This window comes from Megascapheus bottae, chromosome 1, assembly GCF_031878675.1.
Source record: "Megascapheus bottae isolate mThoBot1 chromosome 1, mThoBot2.hap1, whole genome shotgun sequence".
NCBI lineage: Eukaryota > Metazoa > Chordata > Mammalia > Rodentia > Geomyidae > Megascapheus > Megascapheus bottae.
The window spans coordinates 54,922,062-54,947,891 of NC_143509.1; the positions used below are offsets into that span (position 1 = coordinate 54,922,062).

The 25,830-nt window shown below is 40.5% G+C and overlaps 1 protein-coding gene across 1 annotated transcript in view; it reads left to right on the forward strand.

Moving 5' to 3' along the window:
• Snx4 (sorting nexin 4) overlaps window positions 1-25,830 on the forward strand; it is a 52,160-nt gene that overhangs the window by 18,785 nt on the left and 7,545 nt on the right. Inside the window, exons 6-11 of the mRNA XM_090344875.1 lie at window positions 3,577-3,632; window positions 12,644-12,716; window positions 18,966-19,027; window positions 20,823-20,888; window positions 22,546-22,635; window positions 24,637-24,736. Of these exons, the coding sequence (XP_090201001.1) occupies window positions 3,577-3,632; window positions 12,644-12,716; window positions 18,966-19,027; window positions 20,823-20,888; window positions 22,546-22,635; window positions 24,637-24,736 (447 nt within the window). The remainder of the gene's footprint in view (window positions 1-3,576; window positions 3,633-12,643; window positions 12,717-18,965; window positions 19,028-20,822; window positions 20,889-22,545; window positions 22,636-24,636; window positions 24,737-25,830) is intronic.

The window sequence follows — 25,830 nt, forward strand, 5'->3', positions numbered from 1 at the left end:
TGGCATTTCTTCCATTTTTGAATACTTAGGTAAATATTTGTTTAGTGGAACTAGAGCAGATTTATCCCTAGAGTACAAAGTAACGTTTTTGAACTCAACTCAGTTGACATGCTCAAACCTCAAATGAATGCAGGCTGACTCAGAAGGATCTAGAGCTCTATCTCTCCTTGAACTGCATTTGCCACACCCAAAGGTCTGATCCTGTAGGAGTTCTGCTGTCACACTCTCTATTGCATAAGAACGCCAAGAAAAACGATGTGAGGGTCCTAAATGCTGAGTGCCTGAAGAATGCCAAGTTCTCTCCTACTGTGGATATAGTCAGAAATGAGTTCAAAATAAAGTTAATCCCATGTTCTTACAGAGTTTATAATTCAGAAATTACTGGCTTGAGCGTATAATTTCAGCATACTTAAAAATACTAACAATTGGGCCCAGAGTTTGGCCTAGTGGTAGAGTGCTTGCCTAGCATGCATGAAGACCCGGGTTCAATTCCTCGGTACCACATACATAGAAAAAAAGCCAGAAATGGTGCTGAGGCTCAAGTGGTAGAGCTCTAGCCTTAAGAAAGTCCAAGGACAGTGCTCAGGCTCTGAGCTCAAGCGCAGGACTGGCAAAAATAAAAATAAAAATGAGACTAGGAGGGCCAGGAGTTTGTCTTAGTGGTAGCGTGCTTGCTTAGTATACATGAAGACCCAGTTTTGATTCCTCAGTACCACATACATAGAAAAGCCAAAAGTGGTGCTGTGGCTCAAGAGGTAGCATTCTAGGCTCGAGAAAACCCAAGGACATAAAGCATTAAACAGGACTGCTGTGGGTCCTGAGGTAACATTTCAGTTTAGATAGGAATGATAATAAGCCTACTGTGGGAGTCGACCTGCGGTGCCAAGAAAGAACAAAGAGAAGGAGGAGAGCCAGTAGCAATTTACTAGGCAAAATTTGGGGGAAGAGAAATAAAGCAGATTCAAGTATTGTCAGGCAGTCTTGTCCAGAGGCTTTTCTATCGCTCTGATGTGGTAACTGCTAGGCAAGAAACAGAAGAACATGTGATATTTCAGATAATGCTGGGTTTTTGTTTTTTTTTTTTTTTGTTTGTTTGTTTGTTTTGCCAGTCTTGGGCTTGCGCTCAGGGCCTGAGCACTGTCCTTGGACTTTCTCAAGGCCAGAGCTCTACCACTTGAGCCTCAGCACCACTTCTGGCTTTTTTCTATGTATGTGGTACCGAGGAATCGAACCGGGGTCTTCGTGCATGCTAGGCAAGCACTCTACCACTAGGCCAAACTCCCAGCCCCTAGATAATGCTGTTTTAAAGTAATAAAATGATGTAGTATGGAACAGTGACAGGTTAGAGGGTATATTTAGATGTTTAATAGTGAGAGGTTGTTGATAACCTATCAGGCTTGGAAGCCCCAGGTACTTTTTCAGACATCCAGCTTTGAGGGAAATTTCTAGTTTGATGGCATTTTAAAGCAGTTTTCCTTTTCTTTGAAATCTTGTAAAATAAGGAGCAGATTGAGTTGAGTGTGGTGATAGACCTAACTTGATATAATGTGTTTGGTAAGCAAAGGTTAGGGTACTTACCTTATGTATTTATGTGGCTTCTAAACTGGTGTTAAGAATCAAAAAACAACTGGTAGTATTAGAAAGTAGGTTTGAAAAAATATAGAAATGAGTTTTATTTTTGTGGGTCATGGGGCTTGAACTTGGCCTGGACTCTTCACTCAAGGCTACCACCCTACCCTTGAGCCAAGCCCCATTTCATATTTTCTAGAGGTTAATTGGAGATAAGAGTCACAGGTCCGTTTGTGTCTGGGCTGGCTTTGAACCTTGATCCTCATATCTCAGCCTCCTGAATAGTTAGGATTACAGGCGTGAGCCACTACACCCGTCTAAGCATTTTTTTTAATTTAATTTTATTTTATTTTAGTTTGCCAGTCCTGGGCTTAAGCTCAGGGCCTGAGCACTGTCCTTGGATTTTTCTCAAATCAAGAGCTCTACCACTTGAGTCTCAGCACCACTTCTGGCTTTTTCTAAGTATGTGGTACCAAGGAATCGAACCCGGGTCTTTGTGCATGCTAGGCAAGCGCTCTACCACTAGGCCAAACTCCCAGCCCAGCATTTTCTTTTTTAATGTACTTTCATCTTACTTAGAGAATCACATTTTCATGTGAATGAAGTCACTAACATTTGTGAGATTGTTGGCCATTGTGTGCCCTGAATTAATAGGTACTTTTATTTGGAAATTAGTTCACAAGCTCAGTTGTCCATAAGATATAAGAAGTAAAACATGTAAAATACTGATTTTAAAAATAAGATTGTTTGACCTAGTGGTAGAGTACTTTCCTAGCATGAATGAAGTCCTGGGTTTGATTCCTTGGTACCACGTACATAGAAAAAGCTGGAAGTGGTGCTATGGTTAAAAGTGGTAGAGCCCTTGCCATGAGAAAGCCTAAGGACAGTGCTCAGGCCCTAAGTTCAAGCCAAAGGACTGGCAAAAGAAAAAAAATAAGAGAAGCACCTAAAATCAGTGATAGAATATATGGAATACTAGGAGACTGGGTTTTTGGAGGAGTGTACTGATTTCATTTGATTTTATTTTTTTTAGTGGGAAGTGCTAGTTTATATTGTTTGCTTTGTATGTTTTGCTATTTGTAATTTTAAGTTATATTTGTAATTGTAAGCATATTTGTAGTTGTAAGTTGAAACTTAGAATAGTATGAAAGTTTGAAGTGGATCCTTTTTTTTTTTTGCAGGACTGGGGTTTGAACTCAGGGCATAAATCTTAGCTGTACCTTGAACCCACTGATGGAAATTTCTGAAACCAAATGTTTTGAAATTGACTCTTAGTTAAGCTAACTTTATAATGTACACTAATTCCTTTACTTTGGTTGGAAAAATTATTTGATTGGCTTTTTCTTTTTAAATAAGCTTTGAGTATAAGATTTATACAATCGAGTAATTATTTAATACAGACACTATTATATAGAAATAAGTCAAAATGTTAAAGGGATATGCTATTTCAACATTTTTTGCAAGCTAGAAATAATTTGATATCATTAGCCAGGCCCGGTAGCTCGCGCCTGTAATCCTAGCTACTCAGGAGGCTGAGATCTAAGGATCAAGGTTCAAAGCCAGCCCAGACACAAAAGAACCTGAAACTCTTATCTCCAGTTAACCTCTAGAAAAGGGAAGTGGGGCTTGTCTCAAGGGTAGGGCAGTAGCCTTGAGCTGAAGAGCTCAGGGACAGTGCCCAGGCCACGTTCAAGCCCCATGACCCATAAAACAAAAACAAAAAAAAGAAGAAAGAAATAATTTGATGTCATCTATGCTTGTTTGTGCAATACAATATTATTTTAGTGCAGGTACTTCCATATTAGTGGTATAAATCAGCTGTAATTTATAACATTTATGTAGTGTTCTCAAAACTAAGCCATTCTTTTTAGGTGTATTTGATGTGTTTATAACAGTTGATATGAAGAAACTGTACTTGAGTTTTAACTCTAAAGAGAACGTGAACTGTTTTGAATTTTATACCCTGAAATGTAAATGTATTAAGTAAAAAAAAATTATTTTTTCCAGGCAGACTCCAGGTTAAAAGCGCTTAATGCAACATTCAGAGTGAAAAACCCAGACAAGTAAGGTTTTGTTTTCATAACGGTTACAATGTTTTGAATGGTGCCTATCAGTCTATTTAATTTTTCATTTCTGAATGTATGCACTTGATTTGCTAAATATTTTATGTAGAAATTCACATTTAGTAAATCCTTTGAGTCTAAAACTGAATTTGGCATCTTAATTGGGTTTACGATTGTAAGTATTTGGAATTTTGGAATTTAAACCACCTTTTCCTAGTAGGGTTCATTAAGTGTTGAAGGTATCAGAAAAATGGGGAAAGTGATTTTAATTTTATAGTTTTTTTTCTATAATTTTGCTTGTCAAATATGTGCAGAACTTAAGAAAATTACATATTCTATATAATAACTATCTCCTTTGTATACTTGTATAATAATTTCATAGGACTTGCATAATAATGTGATTATAGGACATGTACCTGACTTCCCTATTGTCAGTTTGGTGTTTGTGGGAATATATCTTAATGGATGCCAGTATATTCAGAAATGACTCATTAGATAAACCTTAGATATTGGAGTTTTAGAGTTTACTTCTCTAAATTAGTTTGTGAGGTTAGGCTTTTTATTTATTTATTTTTGTCAGTTGTGAGGCTTGAGTTCTGGAAATGGGCACTATCCCTGAGCTCTTCAGCTCAAGGCTACTGCCCTTCTGGTTTTCTAGTGGTTAATTGAAGAGTCTCAGGTATGTATTGCCTGGGCTGGCTTTGAACCTTGATCCTCAGATCTGAGCCTCCTGAGTAGCTACAGTTACAGGTATAAGCCACTACACCCGATTAGGCTCTTTATTATACACTTCTTTAACTGGACAGTTTAGTTAGTGGAATTTTGTTTTGTTTTGGTTACCAAAGCTTAAACCCAGGACTTCTGAGCTGTGAGTGTGGCCTATTGGTAGAGTGCTCACCTAGCATGCACGAAGCCCTGGGTTAGATTCCCTGAAAGCACATACACAGAAAAAAAAAAAGCCAGAAGTGGTCCTGTGGCTCAAGTGGCAGAGTACTAGCCTTGAGTAAAAAGTGTCCAAGGATAGTGCCTAGGCCCTGAGTTCAAGCCCCAGGACTGGCAAAAACAAAAACCCAGGACTTCTGTGTTTTTTGTTTTTTCCACTCACAGATGTCATTCTACCACTCATACCACACCTCGAGTTCTGGCTTTTTACTGTTAATTGGAAATAAAACTTTCTCAGATTTGTTTGCCAGTACTGGCTTCAGACTGAGATTCTTAGATCTCAGCTTTTGAATAGCTAGCTAGAATTATAGTTGATTCACATGCACCAAGCCAAGTAAAGGAGGTTTTCTCTTAGAAATGTGCTTAGACAGGCCAGATACTAGTGGTTCACACTTGCAGTCCTTAGCTACTAGGGTGTGAGGATTGAAGTTCTAGACAAGTTCAGACAGAAAAGTTCAAGAGCCCTCTTCTCAATGAAGAGCTGGAGGAGATGACAAGTGCCTGTAGGAAGCCTCACATAGGCAGATCTCACCAAGGTGAGATGCTAGTTCAAAAATAATAAGCCAGTCAGGAGCTTGGCCCAGTGGTAGAATACTAGCCTAGCATGGACAAAACCCTGGGTTCAATTCCTTGGTTCCACATACACATAAAAAGATGGACATGGTGCTATGGCTCAAGTGGTAGAGGTGCTGGCCTTGAAAAAGCCCAAGGACAGTGCAGCACTGGCCCTGGGGCTGGGAGTTTGGCCTAGTGGTAGAGTGCTTGCCTAGCATGCCCAAAGACCCTGGTTCAATTTCCTCAGTACCATATACAAAAAGCCAGAAGTGGTGCTGAGGCTCAAGTGGTAGAGCTCTAGCCTTGAGAAAGTCCAAGGACAGTGCTCAGGCCCTAAGCTCCAGCCCAGAACTGGCAAAAAAAAAAAAAAAAAAAAAAAAAAAAAAAAAGCACTGGCCCAGCATTCAAGCCCTAGTAACACCCTTAGTTACATCTCCCTCCCACCCCCAAGAAATGTGCTTAAACATATGGGACATTTCTGTTTTCAGGGACCAAGTTTACCAAGTAGCTTTATTTATTTATTTATTGCTTGTTTGTTTGTTTGTTTGTTTGCTAGTCCTGAGGATTGAATGCAGGGCCTGTCCTTGGGCTTTTTCAAGGCTAGAGCTTTACCACTTGAGCCATAGCACCATTTCCAGCTTTTTTCCCCCCTATGTATGTGATACCGAGGAATTGAACCCAGGTTTTCATGCATGCCAGGCAAGCACTCTACCTCTAGGCCAAACTCCTGGCCCCCCCTAGTAGTTTTTCGTATCAAAAAAGCTAATGATGATCTGTCATGCCTGACTTTATGAACTGTAACATATTGACTTGTGTTTCAGATCCCCTGCCTACAGCCTCTCACATACTAGGCAAGTGCTCTAACACTGAACTCCTTTTTTTTTTTTTTGGTCAGTCCTGGGGCTTAAAACTCAGGGCATAAGCACTTTATTTAAGTTTCTTTTTGCTCAAGGCTAGCACTCTACCACTTGAGCCACAGCTCCACTTCCGGCTTTTTCTGTGTATATTGTACCAAGGAATCCATGTTTTTGGTCTCCTCCTTGATTTCTTTTTTTTTTTTTTTGCCAGTCCTGGGGTTTGAACCACAGCACCACTTTCAGCTTTTTCTATGTATATGTTACCGAGGAATTGAACCCCAGTCTTCATGTAAGCTAGGCAAGCACACTACCACTAGGCCAAACTCTGGGACCAAATAATTACTTTTTTTTTTTTTTTTGCCAGTCGTGGGCTTGGGCTCAGGGCCTGAGCACTGTCCTTGGACTTTCTCAAGGATAGCACTCTATCACTTGAGCCTCAGCACCACGTCCGGCTTTTTTCTATGTATGTGGTACCGAGGAATCGAACCCGGGTCTCTGTGCATGCTAGGCAAGCACTCCACCACTAAGCTAAACTCCCGGCCCCAAATAATTACTTTTTAAAGTTTTGGTAATTTGAAGTTGTGATAGTAAACATTGTTCTGTTTCATTACATTTTGTAATAGGCTTTAGTTAGAGAATTTTTATGTTCACAGCAGAAGTAAGCAGGAAGTAGAGTTCTGTACCCTCTTATCTCCTCTCTCTCACAGCTTCCCTTTCTATCCATATCCCAGACTTGAGTGCTGTATCTGTTGCATTCAATAAACTGTACATTGAAACAGAACGTTATTACTTAGTGCTCATCATGTTACAGTATACTCTTGTTTTGTTTTGTTTTTAAAACCAGTCCTGGGGCTTGAGCTAGAGCCTGGGCACTGTCCCTGAGCTTCTTTTGCTTAAGGCTAGCATTTTACCATTTGAGCCACAGTGCTACTTCCAGTTTAATTGGAGATGAGTCTCACAGATTGCCAGGCTGGCTTTGAACCAGTGAAGTTCTCCCAGGGTGCAAGGCATCTCAGCTTCTCCTTGGGGATGTGTCTCGTCTCCACTTCAAACCCTCGCTGCTTCTCTGTGACTTAAATTTCTGTGCGGCCCCACAGGTCTGAAGGGGCCTCAGCAGCAGTCTTGGTAGCTGCCAACATCTTGTCTTTGGCACTCTGTGCCTTCTCCTGTAAAGTGCAACAGCAGCCACTGCAGCTCCTCCTTCTACTTCCCCTGAGACAACTAGTTGACACATTTGTCTTTCTCCCAATATAGTTCATTCAGGACTGACATCTGTTTTTTGGGGGGGTGAGGTGGGGGTCATGGCTCTTGAACCCTGGGCCTGGGCGTTGTCCCTGAGCTCTTGAGGTCAGGGCTACGGCCATACCCTGGAGCCACAGCCCCACTTCCCATTTTCTAGTAATTAATTGGAGATAAGAGTCTCTCAGCTTTGTATTTCCTGGGCTGGCTTTGAACCTCGATCTTCAGATCTCAGCCTCCTGAGTAGCTAGGATTACAGGCATGACCCACCCTGCCCAGCCTGCAGCTAGTTTTTTAAGTCTTGTTTGCATGTACATCCCAGTGCAGGGACAGTGAAGGTATGGAGGCCATATTCTCAGGTTTTCCAAAATCACCTCTATTCTCCCAATCACTACCCAACTATGTTTACTTCTTACTATATGTCCAAAATTACCTGATTATCTCACTGACCATTCAGCAGCTGTAGCTCCCTTAATTGCTGGTAGTGGTATAAGCCAACAGAGAGAATACCAATGCTACCAGGCAGCATGGAATGTGGGCATGGCCTCAGTTATTGTATCCCATTGGCCACAGAGAAATATGGAAAATAGGGGGTGTGGCCAGATTACTACAGGTAATTTATTAATCCACCTAATCGGAGGAGCAGCCTTGGCAATCTATTCTATCTCCCCACTTGGTTCTAAAATTGGCCAGAAATTTGTGATCTAGACAAAAAAGGTGGAGTCATGATAGCTACTCTTGTAACCCCTGCCCCATCCAACCTTGTCCAGTTTGGTTGGGAGAAGGGTAGGACCTGCTCTAGCTGAATAGAAGCATAGTTTCGTTTTGTCAGTTATGGGGCTTGAACTCAAGGCCTTGGTGCTGTCCCTGAGCTTTGGCTGAAGGCTAATACTCTACCATTGAGCATTTTTGTGGTTTAGTGGAGATAAGAACCTTACAGACTTTTTTTTTGCCCCAGTTGGCTTCAAACTATGATCCTCAGATCTCAGCCTCCTATGATTACAAGCAGTGCCCAGCTAGGTTTGTAGTTTTACAAGTTACCATTCCTGGCTTCCATCATACAACTGTAGTCACCAGAGTTTCCGCCAGACCACTTTCTGAAAGGTGCCAAGTGTCTGCCCATGTCTTCAGGTCTTCACCCCATGCAGAATTAGCTCTGATGCTCAAACTGTATTTGCTGACATTTATATTCTGATGAGAGAGCCACTGAAATTCTTAATGGCCCTGATATAATCTGTTCTTCTAGACGCTCTGGAATTGGAGGGTGCAGGGTCATCTTGGATCCGGGCTCCTCTCCATGAATACTGGCCATGATACATGCAGCACACCAAGACCATGCATGGCAGTTATTCCTAGACTAAGGAATTTGAGACGATGAAAATCCATCTTCTTTATACATTTCAGTGAAATTTCACTGCAGCAAATGTTCTACACACTTTGATGATCTTAGATGATTCAGAGAGATAATCACGAGAGGCTGATCTTATTTTTTAAATTATTATTATTATTATTATTTTTTTTTTTTGCTAGTCCTGAGCCTTAAACTCAGGACCTGGGCACTTGGGCCTTGTTCTTCTTTTTTTTTTTTTTTCTCTCTCTCTCTCTCTCTCTCTCTCAAAATTAGCACTCTACCACTTGAGCCATAGTACCACTTCTGGCTTTTTTTTTTCTTCTATGTATGTGTACCACTAGACCATGCTCCCAGCCCCGATCTTATTTTTTGTTGCAAATACACTAAACCATTAAAACAAAATATAGACCAACTATATTTAAGAAATAACATTTATATTGTTACATTGAAATCTACTCTTTTAGAAATAAGCAAGGTTAACTTCTCTTCTCCTGTGCTTTCTTGTCCAGTGGAGGTTTTATTTACTGTGGCTTTGAATTACATTGAAATCTACTCTTTTAGAAATAAGCAAGGTTAACTTCTCTTCTCCTGTGCTTTCTTGTCCAGTGGAGGTTTTATTTACTGTGGCTTTGAATTACCATTTGATCAAAAGAAATAAAAGTATGACTTTCATTAAATCACATATAGAATCATTGTTTTCTTTGAAAAGAAAGCCAGGCCTCATAGTCAGATACTTCAAATTATAATTTGGGACTGTGCTCTGATAGTGTGGTTCAAGTTTGTAATCCTAGCTACTCAGGAGGCTGAGATCTGATCATTCATGATTCAAAACCAACCTGGGCAGAAAAGTTTGTGAAACTATTTTTTCCAATTAATTACCAGAAAACCAGAACTGTAGCTTCATCTCAAAATAAGAGCTCAGGGGGCTGGGAGTTTGGCCTAATAGTAGAGTGCTTGCCTACCATGCACAAAGACCCAGGTTCAATTCCTCGGTACCGCATTCATAGCAAAAAGCCGGAAGTGGTATGAGGCTCAAGTGATAGAGTGCTAGCCTTGAGAAAATCCAAGGACAGTGCTGAGGCCCTGAGCCCAAGCCCAGGACTGGCCCCCCCAAAAAAGAGCTCAGGCACCACACCAGTGCTCTGAGTTAAAGCCTCAGGACCAACAAAACTAAATAAAATAGGGTCGGGCGTTTGGCCTAGTGGTAGAGTGCTTGCCTAGCATGCAGGAAAACCCAGGTTCAATTCCTTGGTACCACATACATAAAAAAGCCGGAAGTGGTGCTGAGGTTCAAGTGGTAGAGCTCTAGCCTTGAGAAAGTCCAAGGACAGTGCTCAGGCCCTGAGTTCACGCCCAGGACTGGAAAATTAATTAATTAATTGAATAACATAATCATTTGCTGGGAGCGATGGCTCACATCTATAATCAATCCTAGCTACTCAGGAGGCTGAGATCTGAGGATAAAGATTCAAAGCCATCCCGGGCACTAATGTCCCTGTGCCTCTTATCTCCAGTTAACCACTGGAAAACGGGAAATGGCACTGTGGCTCAAGGGGTAGGGTGGTAGACTTGAGCTGAAGAGCTCAAGGACAACGCCCAGGCCCAGAGTTGAAGTCCCATGGCCAACCCAAAACAAAACAAAACAAAAACAACTTAATCATTTGCTTTGGTTATTCCTTATTTCCAAACTTTCAGATTATATCACTTTTTTATGCTGATTTTGAGAGCAACAAGTATGGATACAGAATATGTATAAAATTCTCTTCAAGGAATTTAAGGTACCCTATTAAAATGGGCCACAGTTGGGCATAGAGGTCTGAAGAAGAGGGTTGGCTCTGATCGTTTTTTGCTTCCAACTCAGACTTTCAAGTTTATTGAGCTCCTTTTCTTTCAGCGTTTGATTTCAGGTAATAGTTGATTGTACCAGTTTTAGATGTATAAGAGATTTTGTGCGATTTAAAGTATTTATAGTTTAACAGGATAGAGAAAACAAAAGCCATAAGAAACTTTGAAAGCAATATGAAACATGAAACATAATACTTGGACCTTAAACTGTGTTTTTGCCTTTAAGCTGAGATGATAGAGAAACTTAAGGAAAAAGCCTTGATGGAGGTTCTTTTCAGGGAAAGTCTTGAATAATGAATATGACCTGATTAGGAGAGCCCCTATCTGTATTTAAAGGGAAAGATGACCACTAACAAAAAGCAAAAATAGAATATGGAGGACTGAGGATGTGGCTCCAGTGGTACAGTTCCAGTCTAAGTCTGAGCTCTGAATTGAAACCTCAGTGCTGCCAAAAAAAAAAAAAAGGCAATGGAACAAAAAAAGGAAGTGTGATCCTTTAAATGAGGAGTGTGGCCTAGTGGTAGAGTGCTTGCATGGTATGCATAGAGCCCTGGATTTGATTCCTCAGAACCACATACACAGAAAAAATTGGAAGTGACACTATGGCTTGAGCAAAAGAAGCTTAGGGGCAGTGCCCAGACCTTGAGTTCAAGCCCTAGGACTGCCCAAAAAACAGCAACAACACTAAACCAAAAAACAAAGAATGAAATGAGTTGGGCAATTTTAAGAAGGTAGAATTGACAGACTGGATGATTTGTAGAAGGTATGGAATGAAGAAGAGAAGGAACTACAGGTAGCACTCAAGTTTTATTCTTTATAGTATATAGAGCATAGGAGAAAGAGATTTGGAAATGGAAGAGAAAGGATGAGTTTTAGATATGTAAACAAGTACAAATCTCCACTAGTAAGTTGGATTTACAGATCTGGAGTTAGGAGCAAGATGGCTGAAAACCCAGAACTTAAACCTAGAGAAAACCAACACTGGAAGGATGTTTTCCAAAATGGAACCCTAGGGTTACCAGTAATTGAATCCTGTGGCAAGCAGAAACTGAATGCCAAATTAGTCTTCTGTGTGTGGTTATTCACTCTTCTCTAAGTCAGAAACCTTAATAGTAATTTTTTTTTTTTGGTCAGTCCTGGGCCTTGAGCTCAGGGCCTGAGCACTGTCCTTGGACTTTCTCAAGGCTAGAACTCTACCACTTAAGCCACAGCACCACTTCTGGCTTTTTTCTATGCATGTTAGGCAAGCACTCTACCACTAGGCCAAACCCGTAGCCCCTTAATAGTAATTTTAACACACACATTTTGGGAATTCTTTGCATGCTCAAGTTGAAATAAGAAAAATGAAGGGAATGAATATTATAAGAGAAACTTTAGGAGGGATCAAAGAGTTAAAGGAAAACCATAGAAAGTAACATTGATGTTACAGTGATACAATACGTTATTAGATTTTGGCAACATGAAAATAGTGGTAACTTTGTCAGGAATATTTCTTCACTTTAATGCAGAAGGTAAAGACAGATTCCAAGGTCAAGAATTGAATGGGAAGGAAAGTGTTTCTTTTTAGGCAGGTAACTATTAGTAGAAGGTGAAAAGTGTGAAATTGTGATTGTGAAAGTGGGTGTTGAGAGGTATTGGGTGTGTGGTCAGGAGGGGAATAGGCGGAGAGAATATTTTAATCTAAGTGATAAGGGCAGTTAGGAAATTGGAGTATGAGGTATAGCTAGAATTAAAATCTAGAGCAGGATGGGAAATGATTCCTAGAGAAAAGAAAAAATATGTAGATATGAGAAGTTTTTAAATTGGATGGCAGGAGGTGGAGACGGGAGGCATTCCATTCCCATGTCTTCTGGTTTGTCTGTAAAGGTTGTCTGTTTAGAGAGTGACAGAGCTTCAGGTCTTTATTATAAAGACTAGAGACACTGAAATGGAAAATTGAAATCAGACCATGATTTATGGCTGCACCATAGTTTTTTTAGTACCATAAACTTCTTTCCTTTGTTTTTTAATAAAGTAATTCTTCATACCAATTAATTTTATCTCTGTCTCAGTCCCGTTTTCATTATGCAGTCTGGCATCTTTTTTTTTTTACTTTGAAAATGTCAAAATGTTTTTTAGTTTTTTGCTGATTATGTTGATTTTTAAATGTTGATGCTCATTGTTCTCAGAACTGTTAGACTGCTTGTAGTCATAAAAAATGTTTTCTTTGTTTCCTGTTTCAGGAGATTTACTGAACTAAAACACTACAGTGATGAGCTCCAGTCTGTCATCTCACATCTTCTTCGAGTGAGAGCTGTAAGTGGTCACAAAGCTTTTTGACACATTTGCAAAGGGAGTGCTTGTCATATACTCACTGTGTTTCTAAGTAATGAGTGGAATTCATGACAACTGCTTTTATAATCACTTTATATTCACTATTCATACTGCCCCCCCCTTTTTTTTTTCCGCCAGTCCTGGGCTTGAGCTTAGGGCCTGAGCACTGTCCTTAAGTTTTCTCAAGGCTAGAGCCCTACCACTTGAGCCTCAGCACCACTTCTGACTTTTTGGCATGTGGTATCAAGGAATCGAAGCTGGGTCTTTGTGCATGCTAGGCAAGCACTCTACCACTAAGCCAAATTCCCGGCCCTTCATACTGCCTTTTAAAAGAAATATGAAGTTTTATTTTTATTATTATTATTATAAACTAGTTGATGAATCTTAGCTTATTTTTTGTTTTTTTTTTCTGGTCTGTAATAGTGTAGTTTTGACATCTTATCAAAAGGCATACCATTTCAGTGTTAGAATGTGAATGAGTATAGGATTTTAGACTACTATCCTCACAAGTTTTGTTTTGCTTTTAAGATCTGTGGAACTATGGAATAATTTATGAATGTGTCTGTACTTTTTTCCCCCCATAGGATTTGTTTTGCTTTTTTTCTGAGACAATGTCTGAGCATGTTGCCCAAGCTGGCCTCAATTCATAATCCTCCTGCCATAGTCTTCCAAGTGTTAGGATTAGTGGTGTGCCTCACTACGCCTGGCTCCATGTCTGTGTTCTTAAAGTTCCACTAAGTTAACTTGAGATGAAAGTCTTCTTTGACAAAAGGAACTAGAAATAGAGGAATAATCTTTGTACTTAACTATATACCTTGACTGTAAAGGCATGGAAATACTTTCGGTAAACTAATGTTCCTGGAAAATGTGTCCTCCATTTTGATCTTTTGAAAGAAGCTAGAAAGAACTTTGAACTTGCTGATGCTAAAGGTTTTGATAGTTGCTGTGTTATCAAGTCTAAGATTACGTCTTATAAAGATAGCAGTCTTATTGAAACAAAATAGATTGTTTTGGATTTGCTTTAATAAAAACAAAAAAAAGAGTCCACTGGTAACAAGCAGAAAGTAAGGCAGTTTTAGAGCTACATCCTTAAGCTCTTTGTTTTCTGTACTTTTTGTATATTTGAAGATTTCCGTAACACAGAAAAATAGGGAAGAGTACTTTCCTAACATGTTTGAAGTTTTGAGTTTAGTACTTAGCAACACACACACACACACACACACACACATACACACGCACACACATGCACACACACACACACACACACACACACACACCAGTATTTGGGTTTAGTACTTAGCAACACACACACGCGCACACACACACACACACCAGTATTTGGGTTTAGTACTTAGCAACACACACACACACACACACACCAGTATAGAGAAATAGACTAAGGGAAGAAAACTTTCCTGATGATCTGTATTCGCCAGTCTCTATGCTCTGTATTAGTCCATTTGCTGCTGCTTTAACGAAATACTTTTAGCTTTGTAAAGAAAAGAGGTTTATTTAGCTCTTTAGTTTGGGAGGTTCAGGCTTTGGTGAGAATAGGCTTATCATACTATGATAGACAGCACATGTGAAAGGGCAAGATCACATGGCAAGACAGGAAAGCAGTCTTGTTGTTTTTATGAGAACGCATTCTTTCGTTGTCTCATGAGAACTATATTATCACCATTACTAATTGAAATACTTGCCACAAAGCCCCACATCCTAAAGGTTCTCCATCACCCTATCGAGGACTTGTCTCCCAACATACAAACCCTTAGGTGACAAAGAACATGCACACGAAAGGCAGGAAGATCATGAGGTCAAGGCCAGCCTTGGCTCCATAGTGTAACCCTGTCTCAAAAAAGAAACTTTCATATTTGAGATTCACAAAAAATTTTTTCTTGAACTTTTTATTTCCTTTGAGACATGATCTATGTAGTTCAGGCTTGTGACACCTTTGCTTCATCCTCCTGAGAACTGGGATTATGTACCATCATGCCAGACTTGAACATTTATTTGTGGTTTTACATTGTGTGCTTACATTGCTTCTAGTTCATGTTCTTAACTGGTTGGTTAATGAGTTCTCTCCCAGGCGTAAGATTGTAAAATGACAAAAGTACAGTTTTTAAGAAGGTGACTGAATCAGTAAAAGTGTAAAGTCTGGAAAAATTAGTAGCCTAAAGTCATATTTTCCATCTTGTACTCTTTGGAGTATCAACTAGTTCTGTATGACATTTCTTACAGCAAGTCACTGTTCTTTCAAACAGTCATTATTTATTTATTTATTTTGGCCAGCCTAGTCTTGAGTTCAGGGCCTGAGCACTGTCCTTGGGCTTTCTCAAGGCTAGAGCTCTACCACTTGAGCCATAGCACCACTTCCAGCTTTTTCTACGTACCTGGTACCAAGGAATCAAGTCCAGGTCTTACTGCATGTGAGGTAAGCACTATACCACTAGGCCAAACTCCCAGCCCTAGAGTACACTTTTTTTTGAGCAGTGTCATTCCCTCCCTTATTTTCTCCCAGCATTTTCCCTCCTGACCTCCTTTCCCCTTATATGAGATGTTAAAAACCCTGCTAGAATTTTTAAGTAGCCTGCTGGGCTACTTTCTGTAATCCTAGCTACTCAGGAGGCTGAGATCTGAGGAGCATGGTTCAAAGCCACCCGGTGCACAAAAGTCTGTGAGACTTTTATCCAGTTAACCACCAGAAATCTGGAAGTGATGCTGTGGCTCTGGGAGTAGGTAAGGTGGTAGCCTTGAGCTGAAGACCTTAGGAACAGTGCCCAGGCTCAAAGTTCAAGCCCCTTAACGGATGAAAGAAAGAAAGAAGGAAGGAAGGAAGGAGGGAAGGAAGGGAAAGAAAAAGAAAATCCAAAAAGTGTTCCAGGAAAAGAACTTGTTAAACTCTAGTATCTACTGTATCCCAAATGTATTTCTTGATGGAACCACTTCCAAAAAGGAAATGAAAAAAATAATAGTATAAAGCAATAAGAACCTAATTAGCTAATAACACGGTAGAGAAATTTGCATAGCAATCTGAGGACAATGCTGAAGAGTTTGGGGTGGGATAAGGCTAGGAGCTTTGTCCCAAGAGCAAACTCTTCATGCATATCAGGTAGTAAATGTTTCCAGCTTAGCTTGCTGTATGGTCCTTGTTGCGTCTCTGCAGTGTAAGTGGCTATAGTCTAATGGTGACATGAATGAACAAAAAGTAACTGTACAAAACAAGCAGCCGAAGTGAGGGCTGCTGACCTAGTGCCGTGTGCACATGTGTTCCCTCAAAGCAGGCAGATAGGTGGACAATGTTCTCCACCCCAGACCTATACAAGTATTCACAACAGTATTCTTTTACCAAGAGCTGAAGTCTTGAGAGGTAAGGATTTATTATATAATTAATACACAATTACTAAATTTACTCATGTTTGTGTGAAAGAATCAAGAAAGTAAGCCATGAAGTGATGGTTTATGTTTGTAATCCTAGCTACTCAGGAGGCTGAGATCGGAGGATTGCAGTTTAAAGCCAGTCTAGGCAGGAAGTCTGTGAGACTTTATTTTATTTTTTTGCCAGTCCTGGGCCTTGAACTCAGGGCCTGAGTACTGACCTTGGGCTTTATCGAGGGTAGAGCTCTACCACTGGAGCCACAGCACCATTTCGAGCTTTTTTTCTATATATGTGGTACTGAGGAATCAAACCTGGGTCTTTGTGCATGCTAGGCAAGCATTCTTACCACTAGGCCAAACTCCTGGCCCGAGACTTTTTTTTTAGTGGGTCTTGGGGACTTGAACTTACCTGGATGCTCTCCCTGAGCTCTTCAGCTCAAGGCTATCGACCTACCCTTGAGCAAAGCTCTATTTCCCATTTTTCTAGAGGTTAATTGAAGAGTCTCAAGTCTTTTTTGCAGCTAGGATTACAGGCAAGAGCCACCTAGCCCAGGCTTTGAGACTCTTATTTACAATTAACTACCAAAAGGCAGAGCTGAAGTTGAATTCAAGGTGTAGAGCACTAGCCTTGAGGGGGAAAACAAGCTCAAGAACAGCACCCAGGCCCTGAAGTCAAGCTCCAGGATTGGCACAAAAAAAAAAAGAAAAGAAAAAGGAAAAAAATATTCAGGGAAGTGATTTATCCTCTGATCTTTAGAAACTGTACAGCAGAAAAGTTTTTAGGCATTTATGTGGTATTGACATTTGTTCTTGTAGTTCATATCCATAGTATTTGGGGATATAATATTTTAATTCCTGCCAGCACACAGTAGCTCATGCCTGTAATCCTAGCTGCTCAGGAGGCTGAGATCTGAGGATCAAGGTTCAAAGCCAACCCGGACAAAAAAGGACCCGGACACAAAAGGACCCGAGACTCCTATCTCCTCCAATTAACCTCTAGAACATGGGAAGTGGTGCTTGGCTCAAGAGTAGGGCGGTAGCATTGAGCTGAAGAGCTTAGGGACAGTGCCCAGGCCAAGTTCAAGCCCCATGACTCACCAAAAAATAAAAAAATCCGTAGGTGACAATTTTTTTTTGAAAATATATGTGAATGGGTGGAATGAATAGTTAGCCCTTTTTCTTAATGATGTAAATGAAATTCTGTTCAAAAAATATCTACTTTGTTTCTTGGTTAGAAGGATTTACCTTTTGGTTTTGGTTTTGTTGTTGTTTTTGTTGTTTTAGGGCTGGAATTTAGAGCCTGGGTGCATTCCCTGAGCTCTTTTGCTCAAGGCTAGCTCTCTACCATTTTGAGCCACAGCTCTGCTTCCAGTTTTCAGGGCTTAATTGGAGATAAGAGTCTCCTGGATTTTCCTGCCTAGGCTAGATCCTCAGATCTCAGCCTTTTTAAGTAGCTTAGGATCACAGTTATGAGCCACCAGAGCCAGGTGGAAGGCTTTATTTTTTGACAAAATATTATGGAACTATATTGAAACTGTTCAGCCTTTATGTATAAAACTATAAGAGTTTGGCCTAGTAGTAGAGTGTTTGCCTAACATGCACAAAGCCCATGGTTCGATTCTGGATAGTCTACCTTGTTGTAGGAAATTTGAAGGTATTAATAGAAACTATGCATGAAAGGAAGTAAAGAAATGTAATATAGCTCTGTTTATGTTTATGGTTGTGGGGTTTTTTTTGGTTTTTTTTTGCCAATCCTGGGGCTTGAATTCAGGGCCTACGCACTGTTCCTGAGTCTCTTTTTGCTCAAGACTAATACTCTACAACTTGATCTGCAGCACCACTTCTGGCTTTTTTCTGTTTATGTGGTACTGAGAAATTGAACCCAGGCTTCACGAATGCTAGGCAAGCAATCCCACACTCCCAGCCCTTTTTTTTTTTTTTTGCCAGTCCTGGGCTTGAGCTCAGGGCCTGAGCACTGTCCTTGGACTTTCTCAAGTCTAGAGCTCTACCACTTGAGCCTCAGCACCACTTCCGGCTTTTTTCTATGTATGTGGTACCAAGGAATCGAACCCGGGTCTTCATGCATGCTAGGCAGGCACTTTAACCACTAGGCCAAACTCCCAGCCCTTTTTTTTTGGTGCTGGGGAGGGTGGGTACTGAGGCTGGAACTGAGGGCCTAAGCACCATCCCTAAGCTGTTTTGTTCTGGTTAGTGCTTTATCATTTGTGCCACAGTTCCAATTGAGCTTTTGGGTTAATTGGAGATAAGAGTGTCATAGACTTTCCTGCAGAGACTGGCTTCTAATTGTGATTCTTATGACTCAGCGATCTGAGTAGGTGAAATTACAAGCATGAACCATGAGCAGTGGCCTGTTTTTAAGGATTTTTTTTCTTAATAAATAGTATTTTTAATGTATATTTCAAGTTTATTACACTAAGCAAGAGTTTTGGGTTTTGTTTGTTTGTATGTTTTTTGTGTTGTTGATATTTTCATTGTTTTCTCCAGTCATGGGGCTTGAGCTCTGGGCTTGGGTTTTGTCTCTGTTCTTCAGCTCAAGGCTACCATCCTACCCCTGGGCCTGGGCCTTGTCCCTGAGCTCTTCAGCTCAAGGCTGTTGCCCTACCCCTTGAACTACTGCACCACTTCCAGTTTTCTGGCAGTTAATTGGAGATAAGAGTCTCACAATCTTTAGGGCTGGCTTTGAACCACAATCCTCAAAACTCAGCCTCCCGAGTAACTAGGATTACAGGCATGAGCCAACGAGCCCAGTGAGTTTTAGGGTTTTGCTGTGTTTTTCTTATGATGATTTTGTTTAACTGAACTTCAACCTAATGTAATTTTTGCTATTTATTTCAGAGAGTAGCAGATCGACTCTATGGTGTATACAAAGTACATGGGAATTATGGGCGAGTTTTTAGGTAAGTATTAGATAAACATTTGGCTCTTATTTTACCTCAAAATTCATGAAATATCTGAAAATTTATGTCTAGAAAGCAGAATATTAAAAAAGAGCCCAGTGCTGGTGGCACACGCCTATAATTCTAGCTACTCAGGAGGCTGAGATCTGAGGATTGCATTTCAAAGCCAGCCCAGGCACAAAACTCCTTACCTCCAAGTAGCCACCAGAAAACTGGAAGTGGCACGCTCAAGTAGTAGACTGCTAGACTTGAGCCGAAGAGCTCAGGGACAGAGCCTAGGCCCAGACTTCAGCCCCCACCAACAACCAAAAAAAAAAAGTCTCTGATTTATCTACCCAGACTAGCTTTAAACTGCGATCCTCAAATCTCAGCCTCCTGGGTAGCTAAGATTACAGGTATGCTACCTGTGTCTGAAACAAAGGAAAAGGTTTTAAGTGCCAAAAGCTATGCATTTGCAGCTAATGAGAGTTGTCAGAAGCTGCTAGAGTCTCTTCATTAAACATTGAAAAATACCTATCTAAAAGAACATTTCTCCCAGATTCATTGTTACAGTTTCTTCTAACCATTTCCAGGAAAATACACAAGCAAATTTCTTCAAAAAAGCCATGTACAAAAGGCATATAACCAGGCCTGGCCGGATGGCTCACGCCTATAATCCTAGCTACTCAGGAGGCTGCGATCTGAGGATCTTAGTTCAAAGCCAGGCCCGGCACTAAAGTCCGTGAAACTCTTATGTCTAATTAGCCACCAGAAAACTAGAAGTGGTGCTATGTCTCAAGGGATAGGGTGATAGCCCTGAGCTGAAGAGCTCAGGGACAGTACCCAGGCCCAGAGTGACAGCCCTATGACCAAAAAAAAAAAAAAAAGGCATATAACCAGAGACCAAATTAAAGTAGAAATGTCTATGGGATGTGACTTACATGGCAGAACACCTGCCTAGCAAGTGTAAAAGCTCTTGAGTTAAAAGCTCAGTTCCACCAAAAACAAAACAAAGCAAAAAAAAAAACAGTGTCAGGTGTGTCAGCCTTTTAGATTAGGATTGCTTCATCTGTTTTGGGCTTGCAGATCCCCTTCCCCTAGTTTACGATAGTAATGTATAATTCCTATGTGTGCTTTCTCAAAGAGCTATTTTAGCAAAATGACAATCAAGTGCGTTATTCTCCTAATAGGTTTTCTCCAACATGTTAATGGTTACTAGGGTTTTACTGCATACTTGATGGTTCTATACAATCATCTTTTTTATGAATTGTAATCATGTGTATTCATGAGAGCTATTATAGATTATGATTAAGTAGATGCAGAGAAGTAGTGGTATCTGGATTAGCCAAAAGCTTCATAATTGCTTTAAATGAACATCACAAGAAAGTTTACTTACCTTGGACTTAACGACAAGTAGCCACTTTATTTTATTTTTTTATTTTATTTTATTTTTTTGCCAGTCCTGGGCTTGAGCTCAGGGCCTGAGCACTGTCCTTGGACTTTTCTCAAGGCTAGAGCTTTATCACTTGAGCCTCAGCACCATTTCTGGCTTTTTTCTATGTATATGGTACTGAGGAATCGAACCCGGGTCTTCATGCATGCTAGGCAAGCACTCTACCACTAGGCCGAATTCCCAGCCCGACAAGTAGCCACTTTAGAAACTTACATTTTGCTTTTAGTTTTAAATTTAGGAAAAAATAGCAAATTTGACTCAAAATCTAAATATAGCTATTAAGCAACATTTAAAGGCTGGCTCTACTTAATAATTTTCTTACTGCTAGTCTCTGATGCTTTGGTGTTGTCCTTCTCTTCCTAGTGAATGGAGTGCCATAGAGAAAGAAATGGGTGATGGATTGCAGAGTGCCGGTCACCATATGGACGTGTGAGTCCCTAGATGCTTCATGAAGGCCTGAGGGGAAGCTCAGTGGGGGCTGTAGAGGCACACATCTGTTCTTCTGCTTTATCACTATTTACCTATGTGTTTTTTGCTTTTTGTGTACAGATCTGACCAAAGTTGGTCTCAGGAAAGCAGTTCAGTATACATACATAGAAAAGTTATTGGTATAAAATCTAGTAGAACTAACAACTGAATTTAGTAAGTTCTAGATATCAGTTTAAAATAAAATAATGAGCTATTTTTACATACAACAATATTTGGAAAATACAGGTTTTAAGACAATACTGTTTACAATGACATCAAAACCTGATACTTACGCCAACAACTGTGGCTCATGCATCTAATCCCAGGTACTTAAGAAGCTGAGATTTGAAGATCCCTGTTCAAAGTCAGCCCAGGCAGGAAAAATCCATGAGACTTTTTTTTTTGTGAGTCTTGGGGCATGAACACTGGGTCTGGGTGCTGCCCCGAACTCTTCAGCTCAAGGTTATAACACTACCTCTGGACAGCGCCACTTCTGGTTTTCTAGTGGTTAATTGGAGAAAGAGTGCCCAGGCTGGCTCTGAACAGTGATCCTCAGATCTCAGCCTCCTGAGTAGCTAGGATTACAAGTATGAGCTACTGGTAGATATATATATGACATTTATATATGGCTGGGAGTTTGGCCTAGCATGCACAAAGACCTGGGTTCGATTCCTCGGTACCACATACATAGAAAAAAGCCGGAAATGGTGATGAGGCTCAAGTGGTAGAGCTCTAGCCTTGAGAAAGTCCAAGGACAGTGCTCAGGCCCTGAGCTCAAGCCCAGGACTGGCCAAAAAAAAAAAAAAAAAATATATATATATATATTAATTTTTTCCAGATGTTGGTGGTTCATGTCTGTAATGAGATCTGAGGAGTATGGTTCAAAGCCAGCCTAAGCAGGACTCAACTCCAGGTTAATAAAGTAATAAAGCAAGTCAATAAAAATCATTGAGGACCTGAGCACTGTCCTTGGACACTTTTTGTTCAAGGCTAGCACTCTGCCTCTGCCGGGGCTTACCGGCAGCAAATTGGGGTTCCTGAAATAGGGGGCAGGGACTGGAAAAAATAGAAGAGAGACAAACACATCGGTCCGGGAGGTCTGCAGCCCAGGTAAAAACTGCAGCTTCGTTTATTCTCAACTCCAGGCTTATATCCCTTCTTGAAACCAGGGAACTTCCAGGTGTTACATTCATATGGTAAATCTCAGGTCATTTAAACAGAATAAGGCCAGAAAACAATAAGACAATAAAGCAATTGTCTGATGCAAATTAAGGTACAGTTTGATTCTACTCTGGCTCCCAACATACCTCTTGAGCTACAGAGCCACTTCTGGCTTTTTCTGTGTATGTGATATTGAGGAATCGAACCCAGGGCTTCCTGCATGCTAGGCAGGCAAGCATTCTGCCACTAGGCCACACTCTTGGCTCTTGGTCCATATAAATAAATGAATATATATGTGTGTGTGTGTGTGTATATATATATATATATATATATATATATATATATATATATATATATATTTCTAAATGTAGATTCTAACGTTCCATACTAAGCACTTCTTTAAAATGTTAATTTTTCTTCATCACAGCAAAAATTTTATGCAGTATTTTTAAAATAGGTATGCATCTTCTATTGATGATATTTTAGAAGATGAAGAACATTATGCAGACCAATTAAAAGAATATCTTTTCTATGCAGAAGCGCTGAGGTGAGTATTTACTAAAGTTCCAAGTGTGATGTCAGCTGATTCCTAATCTGTAAACTATAGGCAGTAAGGTACTTTTACACTGAGTTAATTCTTTCAAATCCTAAATGGGCTCTTTATAGCAGAGTGCCAGGCATACAAATGTAAGACAAGGTCTGCTTTTGAAACCTAATGTTATAAAAACTACCAGAGCAGGTTTCAGGTTGTTCTGTGTATCCTTCTTTCTCTACTTTATCCAGTGTGAAGTTACAGATATGGCAATCAAGATACAGATATGGCAATCTCTGTCACAAGATTGCATATTAACATTTTTATTATGTATTTTTCTCATATGTACGTGTTTTGTCTGCTCAGTTGTTTTAAACTTACTGTTAACATCAAGGACATTCAGTGTATCTACTGTATATCCAAACAATTTTGTGCTAGATAACTCTAATTCAATAAGAAAAGGTTTCTTTCTGTATATTTCCTCTTCCATTTAGAGAAATAGGTTCTTTTCCTAGTATTGGTGTCTTTAAGAGACATTTTTTTTTTTTTTGGAGGGTCATGGGGGATGAACTGACTGGGAGCTGCTGTCCCTGAGTTCTTCAGCTCAAGGCTACCACCCTGCCCTTGAGCCAAGCCCCACTTCCCATTTCCTAGAGGTTAATTGGAGAAAGAGTCTCTGGTCCTTTTGTGCCTGGGCTGGCTTTGAACCTTGATCCTCAGATCTCAGCTTCCTGAGTAGCTAGGATTGCAAGTGTGAGCCACTGTGCCTGGCAAAAATCACTTTTAAAAACAGTCTAAGAATTCTCTTAAGAAAATTTAAGAGTGACGTTTCTCTAGTTCTACCTTGTGAACACTACTGCACTATATCAGCCTTTTTTCTTGTGGCACTTTGAGAACGGTAAGTTTCACCAAGATATAATCAAGTCACCTTGTAAAAGAACATTGTGGGCACAGGGAATTCTGTGCAAATCCTAAAAATAACACAAATGATAAATGTATATTGGCATGAAGTGATGTCCAGGGTAGACAGCTACGATGTAGAACCAATGGCTAGCTGGTTGTGTGTATTTGTAAGTGCCTAGCAGAATTCTGGCAGGATCTGGTAACATGGTTTAGGTCTGCAGAGTTGGACTAGAGAAAAGAAGGGGTTCTTAAAACCTCATTTTGTACATTAGAATAATTTTTATGCCATATATAGATACTATTAGAAAAAGCAGTAAACACAAGTGCAGTAATAGCTCACACTGGAATCCCAGCTCCTTGCAGGATGGAGATGAGAAGGGGAGGGTCCCATTGAGAGATACTCAAGGCCAGCCTGGGTAAAAAGGTAGAAGGACCCAATTTCACCAAAAAACTTTGGTTTAGTTGTACATACAGACATCAGACAGAGGTTTGTTTTTTGTTTTTTGTTTTTTAAAGTTAACTGGAGATACTCTTTCAAAGAATACTCAATTACCATGTGAGATAACATCCTAAATTCTTAAATTTTTAAAGTTTAGCCAGGCGAGGTGGCGTATGCCTGTAATCCTAGCTACTTAAGAGGCTGAGATCTGAGGATCAAGGTTCAAAGCCAGCCCGGGCACTAAAGGACCTGAGACTCTGATCTCCAAGTAACCCCTAGAAAATGGGAAATGGGGCTTGGTTTGAGGATGGTAGCCTCGAGCTGAAGAACTAAGGGACAAACACCCAAGCCCAGGGGTAGGACGGTAGCCTTGAGTTGAAGAGCTCAGTGACAGCAGCCCAAGCTGAGTTCAAGCCCCATGACCCACAATAAATAAATGAATAAATAAACAAAATTATGTGGTCATGGTATGTTTATTGAAAAATTGATGCAAAAATAAATCTCTATATATACTTTTGCTAGATTTAATTCTTTTTCCTATTTGGCTACAATATTTCCAACTTGAAAGTTATGAACACATAGTTCTGGCCTTAGTGAGATGTGTGACTGCCTCCTCTGAAAGCCCCTTGTGCACAGAGAGGCTGGGAAGGCATAATGCCAACATTTGTGTCCAGGGCTGTGTGCAGGAAGCATGAGCTTATGCAGTATGACTTGGAGATGGCGGCACAGGACCTGGCATCAAAGAAGCAGCAGTGTGAGGAGCTGGCCACCGGGGTGAGTAGTCTTCTGTGGGACTCTGCTCAGTCCAGGCAGGCAGCCTGCCTGTGCCTCTCACAGGAGAAGTTGTGGCTGACTTTACAATTCTGTGGGTCTTTTTGAAATTGTATCCCCTTTCTCTTTGTTTGCATGTACTGGGGGTTTAAACTCAGGGCTTCGTAGACATTTGTGAGGCTAGCATTCCACAGTTGAGCACACTTGACGCTCTGCCTGGTGTCATTTGGCTCAGTATCTTAAAGAAGTTTTAGTTTCTTTTGAAGAGATTTTCTCAGCTAGAATCCCTCTTACAAAGTCTAAAGCTGGCAGTGCAGTTTAGACTTTTCTTGCTTACAGTGAGAACTTGGGAAGAAAATGTCCTGTCCTGCTAGACTTCAGTCATAATCAGCTGTATACTCCTGCTCCTTCTTTGGAGCACAGTAACCGACACAATGAGAGATGCATTGTGCACGTAGTGGATCTGTCGCATATTTGTTAATTAATAAGCATCATTCACATCCATGCTGTCTCATTAACTAAGGTGCTGCCATGTGTCAGTACACAGTGCCGCAGCTCCATCTGTGAGAAGTTATAGACATATGTGGGGAAAGACCTGTGAGCATGGTCGTGCATCAAGTCAGACCTCCACTTCTTTCTGAACCTCAGAAGAAACCCGAGGACATTACCCAGGCCAGGCAGAGTGGTGTGTGCCTGCCAGCACAGTTGTGCTGCAAGCTGTAGGTTGGGGGATTGTGGAGGACCCCAGGCAACAACTTGAGACTTTACCTAACCAATAGAGAGCATCACAGGGCTGGGGGTATAGTTTAACTGTTAGAGCCTTTAACTAGCAAGTACAGGGCCCTGAGTTCAAACCCCAGTGTGGCAAAAAAAATAATAAAAAATAAAATAAAAAGTGACATTTGGATTTTCTTTTCTTGACTGTTTTGCATCCTTCCATTGGTAAAAATCGTATTAGGAGTGTCCTGGTGGTGCTTCTGTCTCAGCAAAGGACGTGGCTGTGTTTTAGTTTTCCTGTAGGGATTGTTGTACAGCCAGTCTCTAGAGCTCTTTTCACCCTCAGAATGGAAACTTCCCATCCTGCATCCCTATTCTCT